Source organism: Emydura macquarii, unplaced genomic scaffold (assembly GCF_026122565.2).
Source record: "Emydura macquarii macquarii isolate MOO-44397 ecotype Brisbane River unplaced genomic scaffold, CSIRO-AGI_Emac_v2 contig_2422, whole genome shotgun sequence".
Lineage (NCBI taxonomy): Eukaryota > Metazoa > Chordata > Testudines > Chelidae > Emydura > Emydura macquarii.
In genome coordinates this window covers 12,334,355-12,346,961 of record NW_027132559.1, presented here as the reverse complement: position 1 = coordinate 12,346,961, position 12,607 = coordinate 12,334,355, and the positions used below count along the sequence as shown (strand labels likewise).

The following is a 12,607-nucleotide window of genomic DNA, read 5'->3' as shown; positions in this document are numbered from 1 at the left end:
TTATATCTGAATGAATAAATATGGCATGTTATGTGTTGTAAAGCATCAAAGAGCTATAACTAGCCTTATACATATTTAGACTTTTTGTATTACTGATCACTAGCCCTTTATCTTACTCACCCACATTGTAATCATTGTGTGTCACAATATACAACTCATGTCCTTCTTTTGCTTCATTATCCACTTCTTCAAAGGTTTTTGGTGGATTTATAAGCTCTCCACCAGGTGTGTCTGCAAAGTGAACAAATACATATTAAATATGGTAATAAAATCTCTTTTAAAAGTTCAATATGCAGAAAAAGTCTTATTTTAACAGTATTTTACTGGAAGACACCAATTAATACTTTGGCAATATAATATTTACTATCAAGGTTTCAATCAGGCAGCATTCCATCAACATTGACATGATGACATGGGATAGGGACTGAGATGGGACTTCAAAGTCATAGGGCCTCTATATGATCAACCCTGGCCTCTTGTGGGTCCCCTAAAATCTGCACCAATCTCAGAAAATCTGCAAATTCATGGCAGGGCAGAAATCCCTATCCTTTCTGAGGTGCTCCCAGCTTCCTGTGTGTTCTTGATCTTTGAGTATTTTAGTTAATACATTTTTATTACTTATATGCTCTTTTTTGTAATTAGCAGTTGTAATTAGTACATCTTTTATATTACACCGGAATGGCTTTAAAGAATAATGCTTATTATTTATGTAACTTCCTGAATTCCACGTTAAATGATAAATTATTGTGTATTCAACAGCAATGTTTTAACACTAATTTTGCTACCTCTGATGGTTCTTGTTCCAAAAGTGGCGGTAGTCACATCCAGGTCTTTAGGTAACATTGAAGTTTGATCATGTGACCTCCCCAAAGGTGCTTGTCGATTTTTTAAATACAGGGCTTCTTTCCTCTCTTTAAGTTTTTGTTGAAACCTAGTTTTTTGAGGTGGATTTGTCAACAAGCCAGCCTGAAGAAATCACACACAATATGAGTGGCAGAGACACAGCAGAATCTCTCTAATTCAGAACCAAAAAGAAGATGTCTCTCCCTGCTTCTCAACAAAGATTTAATAGTAGGAGTGCTTTAATGAGCATTACTTCATCAAATATACCATAAAACACTTACTAGTGCACTGACTTAGTAGTACATTTACTGACACTTAACATCAATAATTAATGTTAAGCTACATCTTCAGTTAAATAAACTAGATTTTGTGATGCAGAACTCTCTTTTTTACATTTGTGTTCTTTCACTTGTTAATTTGCAAAATTCACTAGTATGCAGTGCATCTGTCATATTAATTTAGGCGGAATAAAAAGCCCCAAAAGTTAAAGGTGTTAACGTGATTCTGTCACTGTCCAACATAAAACAGTGTTAAACAAGGTTCAGAGACCTCAGCCTGCATAGTACCATGGCAAACAAACCAATAAACATAGTTTTGACTCTTTTATTAAAGATTCAGAAGAGAAGGCAAAACAGTTAAAGGACTTGAAATGTAAAATATTAATTAAAACTTTCATTTTAACATTACTTGCTCCTTTTCCCTTTAGCCGTAGAGAGGTTTTATAAGGAAAAAATCCTTGGTTTATAGGATGTATTTAGGTAGTAATAACTGCCCTTTTGGGAAAAAGAGAATAAGTTATTTGAGATGGAGCTACCATTGTTCTGTTGTTAGTAAAGTCCAAACCCAATTTCTGGAAAACAAAAGACAAACACACATGAAAGGGGAAAAAAAAGAACAGAGAAGATAGAAAATGCAGCTTCTGTTTCTAGCGTTGACTCTCACTTGCAATCTTGCTGATGGAAAAACATAGGCACATTACATGGACTATCAATCAAGACTTGGCAAACTTGTATCAGAATTGGGCTGTTTAGAGAATTACATTTAGCTGCCTCTCTGACCACATGCTTACAGCAATACTGCAAAATATGCAGTTTTAGCCAGTTAACTTTTGTTAGACAGAAGGAAACTTAACTTAACATAACTGTTAACTATTAACTGTTAAGTTAAGTTAACTTTTACTTGACAGAAGGAAAAAGCAGAGAGAAAGGAAAGTGAAGAAATAAGGTAAGGAAGGAAAAAGAAACAGTGGGGATAGAGGGGTGACAAAGCCTCATATCCCAGATGATATTCAGGATTTAACCAGAGCCAGTGAAGGTGGCAGTATCATCTGGGTCTCTCTCACAATCAGAACAAAGAAGGCACAATGGTATCATGCTAGATCCTGGGGTCCCAGGAGATGGTGGGCGTGGCAGTCATGATGGTGCGCTCACTGCTTCCCCTTGTCTCTCAGTCAGCCAGTATTACGATAGCCGGCTTTCCTTCCTCTCTCTGCCATGTCTCTTTCTGAGGATCCAGAAGGGAGTGATGGGCAGAATAGCCTGTCTTCTCATTATCTTGTCCACTAGTAGGCCTAATTTCCAACACACTGATTTTGGTTCATTGATTTCTGGTCCCACACTTCTCTTGTTTATCAGGTATGATCTTAACATAGTCCTGAATTATATAAGTAGGCTTTTTTGTTTGGACTAATTCAATCTGTCTTCCTTTTGCACCTTTTCCCATCAACACTTGTTGTTTTACATTATTGTGACATTTTAAGAACTTTCCCTCACTTTTTGTCATTGAGCTTAATTAGGGTAAATTTGTAGGCCCAGTTAACAGAACAGGCCTGTAGTCATTAGTATAAATAACTGAGGTTCAACTGTAGTCAAAAGATGCCGTAATCAAAACTGTATCAGGATAGTAACAAGAGTCTTACTTTTCAGTGGTGAAATAAGTCTTTCTGTGGTTGTGAACAAAAGGAACTAAATGAAGAAATGGTTCAGAAGTGTGATAGTCCAAAGACCTGAGTTCTACTTCCAGCTCTGTCAATGTGTGAACAACTTATTTAGGCCTGGCATTTTAAAATGGCCACTAATTCTGAGTATTAAACAAAAGACCTGGACCAGCTGGAGCTCTGAATGCTCAGCAGCTCTGAATATCAGGCCCTAGATATCTCAAGTTGGGCACCCAAATTAGAAATTTTGGGCCTTCACTTCTCTGTGCCTCAGTTTCCTCAATAGTAACATGGGGATACTACTACTTATCAAGCCTACGTGATTAAATAAACTATATGAGTATTAAGTACCATATTATCTATTATAATTATAAATAAAATTCACCTATTACTGCTGTGATGATGAGAAATTTCTAAAAATTCATACCATCAACATCCCAAATTATACAAACTCCTTGGAGCTCATGTTCAAAATGAGGCCATTCTAATGTGATAATCACTTGATAATGAATGCATCTTATTATGGCTGCAGAATACTATTCTTAAAATATGCTATATGGAAGTAAGGACAGAATTTTGTCCTTAGTTTCTAAAAAAAATACCACAAACATTATTTCTGAAATTAAGTGTACACCTAGAGTACAATGGGATGTCAAAAGTATCACATTTAGTTAGCAAAATCATTTAAAGACCAAAAGCAAGGAAAAAAGTTAGTAAATTTAACAGTGCTCCTGAACAGTGAGTGCTGTTCTGAGGTGTTAAATTAGCTCATTAATAATTCAGTATTTTACTTCTGAAACCAGTCAGGGAGAAAGCAGTAAAAATGTTGCAGCGGGAGGGGGAAGGTGTTAAAGAACTAAAAGTTTAAATGAATAATGAAGATTGCTACTGTAAAATTTAATTCAATAAATGTCTCTTGTTTTTAAAATTCTTTCTATTTATTTCATAACTAAAATTCCTTTGCTTGATCTCCGAATTCATACAACCCACTATAACACTGAAAAGTCGCAGCATAAAGCACTTAGCATCCTCTTGGGGCTAAGGAAATAATAAATACATAAATAATAATATTAATTGTGACAGGTTTTGGAGGGAGCAAGAGGGTTGAACAACTGAAAGGATAGGGAAGAGTTGTCTGAGTGAGAGAGTTATCTCTATTGTTTATATGGGGATTGAGATGTTGGTCATAGGTACAGTTTTAGCAGCTGAGAAGATGTTTGCAGCATTTGTCATTGGCAAGCAGGTTTAGTGGAAGGGGTATGGAGTATTTATCACTGGGGAAAAGGGAGTCTCTTCTCCTTCACTCTTCTTCCTTCCCTTCCCCTCATTATTTTCTTATCTTCCTTCCATCCCAAGATTCCCAGTGGTATCTCTCTCCTTTGGAGCCTCATTTGGTTCTTCCTTCCACTCTTGGGAGACATAGCAACATCTCTATTCCGCATGAGGAATGTATACCCTCTCATACACCAGCTATATAACCTCAGTCATGGCTGGGCAGAACCAAGTTGCAGATCAATACAAACAAATGAAGACTATTTTTAAACACACAAACAATTCAGATTCTTACACTCAGTGAAGACCGGGAACTAATGCCATGTGTCAAATGAACTGCAATATCAGGATCGTTTGCTCTGCCATAGAATATTCTTTCAGCACCAGGAGCTGGACTTGTAGAATTGAGAAACTTTCTCACAACGGGTGGTGTAATAGGCTGTAAGACAATGGAAAAACAATTTTACAGGAAATATTGACTTTTTCCTTGTTCCTGCTATTAGAGTAGGGTAACCAGAGATCAAGTGTGGAAAACTGGGACACTTTTTTTTTTTTTGAGAAGGGTATATAGTTGTCTATATAAAACAAAGCCCCTAATATCGGGATAGTCCTGATAAAATCGGGACATCTGGTCACCCTAGAGACGTGCTTGTCCTAAGAAGAGTATGTCAGCTAATCTGTTTCATGGTTTTCTTCTGTACATCCTACTCACCATCCTCTTCATCGGCAGGATCTTTAACCAAAAGCACAGTTCTTTTAAAGGGAAGAACAATCTCCATCAGGAGGAGTAATATTATCTCTATAAGCACTAGAGCACAGTATCCTAACCATAACACAGTTTGGTCCTGTCCATACAGGCAAGACCAAACCATGTTATACCATGGTTGGGAAAGTTGTTTTAAACATGGTGGATTTTATAGAGTAGACATGACGGAAATAAAAACGTGCGAAGTGTTTTGTGAGGGCATTAGTTGGTCTCTAAGACCACATGGGACACAATATATTGAAGTGCATGGAAATTTATTTAAGTTCTTGCATTTTGAGAAAAAGAAGAGAGAGGCAAAATCTCTTAGGTATGATTTTCCTCTTGGTTACACTGGTATAAATTAGGAACAACATCAGTTGAATTACACTGGTTTAAAACAGGTATAAATGAGGCCTTGTCCACTCTTGAAATTATTTCCCCCTGTTGCTAGTAGTAGTTCAGTTCTACCAATGTTAGCAGCTACTATAACTGTCAGCATTTTTACCTCTTATTTGTAGCTCTGAGCTGGGCTACAGAATACTTGTGTTAAAATTAACAGTGGCTGCAAGAACCTTATCTACACTAGGGCTGCCACTATTGCTAACATCAGGCCAGCTGACCCAGTTTTAGCAACAGTGGGAAATTGTTACATAAAGTCCTTAGTGTAGACAATCTGAGAGGAGAATCAGGCTACATGTATATTATACAAGCTAAACTTTTAAGTGGACAGAGAGTTAATTTTTTAAATTATACTTATGCCTCAATGTCTCTGCTAGGAGATGTGATGTGGCGCGTGAAATACTGTCCAAACAAACCTAGTACACTCACCCTCGGAAAAACTTCAGTAAGACAACTGGCGGCTCTATCTCCAGTTGGGATCAGCTTTCCTGCCTAAACAATAAAAGCAAAAAATAATTCAGAGACCACAGCACATAGCAGCAATAGGGGCTGGTGAGCAGGATCAGCATTTCAAACCTTGCAGGGAATTTTGCCTGGTCCTACTCCAGGAACATTTTGACAAAACCTTATTTAAAAAAAGAAAAAAGAAATAAAATGAAGATACAAACCCAGCCTCTTTGCGCCAGGAACTGTCCCTCCCCATAAGCCTCTCTCACACACCACAGGATGGGTCCCCAAAGTGTCAGCAGAGCCCTGGGTCGGGGGCCAGCTGGGGGCACTAGGCCGGTCACCCTGAGAACACAGGGGGGCTGGAGCGGGAGGGGAGGAAGCTTATAGATTAACTAGAGAGAGCAAGAAACTGGGAGACACAGACAGAGAGAGAGAGAGAGGAATAGACACGGACAGAGGGACACGGACACGGAGGGACCCAGGGAGGGACGCAGGGAGAGGGACACAGACGGCGTCAGACACAGATAGAGGGACACATGGATACAGACGGACACACGGTCACAGGCAGAGGGACACATGACACAGATGGACACAACAAGGCAGAGGGACACACGGACACAGAGAGACCCAGGGACGCAGGGAGAGGAATGCACGGACACAGGCAGAGGGACAGACGGACACAGAGGGATACATGGACACAGAGGGACACACGGACACAGGCAGAGGGACACATGGACACAGACGGACACACGGACACAGAGAGACCCAGGGAGAAGGACACACGGACGCAGGGAGAGGGACACGCGGACACTGAGCGACTCACTGTTGGCAGCTCGGGAAACCGGTCAAAAAAGCGGCCCAGGTACACGGGCCGGGGCTCTCCTCCCAGCATGGCGGTGCCCGGGCCCGGCAGGCTCCGAGGCGGCGGCGGCCCCAGCGGGATGTTGACTCCGGTTACCTGGTAACGCGCCCGGTCCCGCTTCGCCCACAGGCAGCGATCAAGGATGGAGGCCGGGGGTCACCGCCCGCGCCCAGCCTGACCCCGCCCCGGGCACTGCCCCCTTCCGCACCGACCTCACCGCCGGCCGGCATCCCCCGCAGCGCCTCACCCCACCCACCCTCTGCCCACCTCCCCCGCAGTGCTGTGACCCCATCTGCCCGCATCCCCTGCAGTGCCCTGACCCCCACCCACCCTCTGCCCACCTCCCCCGCAGTGCTGTGACCCCATCTGCCCACTTCCCCTGCAGTGCCCTGACCCCCATCATCAATCTGGGGGAAATGTAAGGAGATTGGGAGAAGATGGAGAGAGAATTTGGGTTTAGTGGGGGTGGGGGTTGCTGTGTGGTGATGGTGACTTCAAGGATCAGTATTTTTTTTATTTATTTTTCTTCTATTTCTGTGTTAGGAGGCTGAGAGAGAGTGGAGGGCTGGAAAGACATAGTGTTTGAAGGACTTGGACTGCCCTGTAAGAGGACTAGAATTTTAGGTACTACAATTTCTCTTTCATACCACACTGGAAAATGACTGATGGCATTTACAAATCTTCTGTGCAGACACATTAGAAGAGGAGGGCGCTAATATGATCTGATACACTGTGAGTCTAATCATTTTTCTTGATATAGAAAGCTTTCATTAAGGACTAGGAAGCATTTATTTATAGAAAAAATATAATAGTTTTTCGGTTTAAGTGTATATATTTCTTACTCTTCCTTTTTTTTCCCTATGGTGTTAGAAATAATAATAAACCTCTTTCTTTTTAATTAGTCCCCCAAATCTTGTGACTTTTATTTTAAGTATAAAGCATAATAACTGGAGTGGGATCTAGTTTCTCTCTCTCCCTGATAACACTACTGTTACAGGGATCAGGGGAACAACCCAATTCCCTGAGTAATTTAGACAAACTACAGATTTAGTGACAACATAAACAATCTTAAAATGACATTCTTGAGCTAATGCCAAGTATTTGTTGAGTCAAATTGACTTCAGTGGGAGTTTGTCTCCTGCAGTAGAAAAATGGACCTTATGTATTTCATTTCAGGGGGCAATGGAAGTTCCTTGTTACAGCAGGCTCTTTGTAGTTAAAACTGCCCTTAGCAAGTGTTTGGTATTTGACATTACCATTAGCCATTAAATCCCCATCCCCACAGTTTGATGCCTGTCTTTCTCTTGCACAGGCTAAAATCAAGGAAGTGAAACTACCTAAAATCCTGCCTTTCACTTCCCTGATCCGGAATGAGTGCTGAGTTTTGCAGCTCAGCTCTCACTCTGATTGGTTGTGGTGCTGGGGCAGATGTGATCCAAGCAGTGGTATGACCTTCAGGAAGCTTTAAGAATTTGCAGAGGGTTAATTTCAAGATAGTGGTCCCTTGGGAGCTATAGTGGGTAAATGAGTAATTTCTATAGAAGGTGATACTCTGGAGGGACGATGATGTGCTCTTATACAAAGGCTGAGGGTTGGTTTCTTTATTCAGCATCTTTATGAAAGAATAGAAATAATGCTTCCTAAGCAAAACAAAACCTGCATGCTGGGAAGCAGTTGAATTCATTGTCTTCAGCAAAAGGTTTACAGAGAAAAGAGAAAAAATGGAGAGAGGAAAGACAGAAAAAGGAAAAAATAAAGAAGACAAATGAAAGATATGGGAAAATGAAATAAAGAAGAAAAAGCTGGACAAGATAACGAAAACCACAAAAGGCCCAGTCCAACCTTCATGGAAGTCAATGAGAGTCTACCCATTAACTATACTGAGACCATAATGAGAGTCTACCCATTAACTATACTGGGGGTTGGATCAGACCCTAAGGAAGAAAACGTGGACAAAGCAAACTTTAAACTCTTGGAGGAAATTTTTAAATAAAGAGAAACATGCATTGGGTGAAATTCTGACCACACTGAAATCAATGGAGTTTTGCCACTATCTTGGATTGGGTCAGGATTTCACCCACTACATTTAGTTATGGGATCTGGCCCAGGTTGGTAGCGTTCAGAAGCATTATCATTTAATAGTTGAGCATTAACGAGAAATGAACTAGTGTCTCAGACCACTTCATAGTCAATAAATGTTCAGACTACAACAAAAGAACCACCATCACAACTGGTATTCTTGCTAGCAGGTTCAACAAAGAGGCCACCTTATGGGTTTTGAACTTGAGACTACTTGTATATAAAGCAGAACATGTTCCACTGCTCAAGAAACCACATAATGAATAGACATGGAGAACGAACTACCCCTTTCTCCACTGACATGATTAAAATAAATCTGTATTGCTTGGGTAGTTTGAAGTTTGTGCTACCTCTGTCCATGTTGTACCTAGTTTCTGTGTTTATCCAAAAATATGTTTTCAGACTGGTACCTTTCCTCTGTTCTAAACCAACTAGTAAGGAAAGACACTGTGATATAAGTAGGGACCTACCAAATGTATGGTCCATTTTGGTCAATTTCACAGCCAGGAGGATTTTAAATTAGACCATTTCACATTTTCAGATGTTTACATCTGAAATTTCAGGGTGTTGTAACCAGGGGATCCTGACCTAAAAGAAGGCATCTGGGGGAGGGGAGGGGGCCTCACAGGGTTATTGTAGGTGAGTTTTGGTCTTGCCAACCTTACTTCTGCCCTGCTGCTGGCAGGATACTGGCTTCAGAGCTGGGCAGCCAGAGAGGAAGGCTGTTGGCCGGGCACCCAGCTATAAAGCCAGTGCCACGGTCAGCAGCAGCACAGAAGTGAGGATCGCAAGGTATGAGGGATGGGTTACCATATGTCCTAACTAATATTTTACTGGCTTTGAAAACCCATCAAGTCCAGTGACTCGGATTCCTTGAAAATTGCCTTAAATCTGAAATGTCATAATTCTCTTCTCAAGAGAGAAGGAAAGAAGAAGGGGAGTGGTGAAGTTACCTTTGATGTCAAAAAACCAATAACCAACAATTCATAACAGAGGGAGAAAAGGGGAATGGTGGAAGAAGGAAAGGGAAAAAGATGACAGAAAGCCACTTTGGGTGCCACAATTCCATTAATCCCCAAAAATATAAATCCACCAAACCTAATGAAAAGAAAGAAACAGGAAGGAGCAGATACTTGCTAATTTATCTATCTCATCACCCAACAATATTTACTTTTATGAGTAAGAAGGTGTTCATAAAGCAGTAGTAGAGAGGAAAGGGAAGAAAATAAAAGGAGGATGAAGGACATGGAGAAAGGGACATGAGAAGACAGGAAGAAGGGGGTAAAGAAAAGGACTGTGACAATTGACAACAGCTGGTTTGCCATTTTCTCTGATGTCAGTATACCAAACAATGATTTGTGTGAATGAATACTCCAATAGCAGCAAGAAATAATCTTGCATTGGCCGAAAGACTGATTAACAACTAAACCATAAATTAGATTAATAGATTTTAAGAGTAGAGGGATTATTATGATCATTTGTAGTCTGACTTCCTGCATAACAAATGCCATAGGGCTTTCTTGAACTAATTCCTGTTTCAAGTTCAAAACATATCTTTAAAAAAAAATCCAATATTGATTTAAAAAATACCAATGATGGAGAACACAATACAAACCTTAATAAGTCGTTCCAATTATTAATTACCCTCACCATTAAAATTTTACATTTTATTCTAGTTCTCAATTTTTCTAGCTTCAACCTTCAGCCATTGGATCTTGTTAGACCTTTTGTCTGCTAGATTAAAAAGCCCTCTATTATGTTGCCCATGTAGGTATTACAGACTGATCAAGTCATCCCATAACCTCCACTTTAAACTAAATAGATTGACCTCCTTGAGTCTTTCACTATAAAATATGTTTTTCAATCCTTTAATCATTCTTGTGGCTCTTCTCTGAACTCTGTCCAATATTTCATCATCCTTCTTGAATTGTGGACACCAGAACTGGACACAGTATCCCAGTAGCGGGTCGCACCAGTGCCAAACACAGAAGTAATATAACCTTTCTGTTCCTACTCAATATTCCTCCGCTTTTACTTCCAAGGTTCACTTAGCCCTTTTAGCCACAGTGTTGCACTTGGAACTCATGTCCTCCCTGACCCCCCAAGACTTCATTATTTACCACTCCCTCAATCTTCTACAACCTTTATAAGTAATGACTTTATGTTTTCTTCCGGGCCATTGATAAAACTATTAAATAATGTAGCACCAAGAACTGATCCACTAGAAACTAGAAACACACCCATTTGATAATTGTTATATTTTGAGATCTATCAGGTTAGCCAGTTTTTAATCTATTTAATGTGCAACATGTTGATTTTGTATCCTTCTAGTTTCTCAATCAAAATTATATGGCTTACAGAAGTTTAAGTATATTACAATACATTAACGCTATAACTTTTATCAACCAGACTTGTTATTTAAAAAAAAAATCAAGTTAGTTTGACAAGATCTAGTTCTATACATGCAGGTTGATTAGCATTAATAATATTATTCTCCTTTAATTCTTTAATAACCAAGGCCTGTATCAGCTGTTCCATTATTTTGCCTGAGATCAGCATCAGGCTGACAGGCCCATAGTTGCCCGTGTCTTCCTGTTTACCCTGTAAAATATTAGCACATTAGCTGTCTTCCAGTCCCCTGGAACTTTCCCAGTGGTCCAATGTTTATATTCATTGCTATCAAGTTCCCCTTTTTTCCATTTGTTTTTAACTATATATATATATATATATATAATAGTTGCTTTCACTAAATCTTGTAAGCCAGATTGGTTTTAAACTAGTGTAGACTTGTTTCTGGATTGTGGCTTTTTAGCCATGTAGTAAAATGTTTGTAATCATTACCCAATTATCATTCACATTTTTCTGTTTAAATTCTTTCTTCCACTTGATTCGGCTCATTATTGTTTTCAGCTTTGTGAAATTTTGTCTTTTAAAGCACCAAATATATATATCAATGGTTTGGACTTTATTTTGTTTGCACATAAATGTAAATGAGCCATGATCACTTTTAAATAAGCAACCACATCATAAGGTGGTGTGCTTAACGTGATTTCTTGAAAACTGAATTTGTGACTCTTTGACATAAGCACCAAAGAATGGATGCTTTTTAAAACCCTTTACCATACATTCCAAAACGAGGAAATTGAAATTCCTGAATTCCTTCACTGCTGATGGATCCCCTTCTTCCATCCCAATAACTTCTTGTTATAAAAAAAACAACTACATTTATTTGACAAATTTATTTTTATTTATGATGAGCACAATAATACATCTCTACTTTATGTGAAAATCGCCAGTTGTGGCTGTAATGGCTTCAAGAATCATCTTCTCTGTGGCCTTCTTTAGATTTAATCCCCCTCCATTCTATCCACTTTCACTTTCCCTGTATGCTGCAACCCATATCGCTACATGGATATGGCACCCACACCACCTTACATGAAGTCCATGCTGAGAAATTCCCCAAAGCCTCAGAGTAGGCAGGTCAGAACTGTGCCTGTAGCACCTCAATCAGCAGGTTTCAATGTTGCCAACTCTTGTGATTGTATCACAAGTTTTTATGACATTTGGAGATTTCTGTAAAGCTACAGCTCCTGGAGTCAGGGGATTATGTGAGACTATCCATGTTATGTTTTGAAGGTACATTTCTATTCTAGCCCTTGGGCGTTTGGAGAAAAGCTTGAAAACATTAACCTTACCAGTGCTAAAACCCAGGTGCCAAATAAAAGCAACCTAAAATATATTGGTTGGCTGCCTTAAAAAAATTGTGATTTTTTTTTATTTTACTTTTTACTTTTGTGATTTTCAGGGGTAAAAGGAGGGTTCATTCATGATTTTTGAATGCTTGAGGTTGGCAATACTGGGCTGTGACCTGTAACTAGGTGGCTGTGACTGCCTCTGAAACACTATCCCCCAGACTATAGATCACCTGCCTAACACATTTTAGGGTCTCTTAAATCCCTCAGCAGGCAAGGCAACACCACAGACAAAATCACAGCGCTAGCCCTTTAAAAGGCTTTGGGCG

At 39.7% G+C, this 12,607-nt stretch overlaps 1 protein-coding gene across 1 annotated transcript in view; it reads right to left on the bottom strand.

Moving 5' to 3' along the window:
- The window catches only part of EFHB (EF-hand domain family member B), a 40,534-nt gene extending 39,647 nt beyond the window's left edge, over nt 1–887 (bottom strand). Inside the window, exons 1-2 of the mRNA XM_067561635.1 lie at nt 786–887; nt 121–231 (exon numbers count right to left, since the gene is read on the bottom strand). Coding sequence (XP_067417736.1) covers nt 121–231; nt 786–843 — 169 coding nt within the window. The 5' untranslated portion in view covers nt 844–887. The remainder of the gene's footprint in view (nt 1–120; nt 232–785) is intronic.
- Nucleotides 888–12,607: the final 11,720 nt, after the last annotated feature.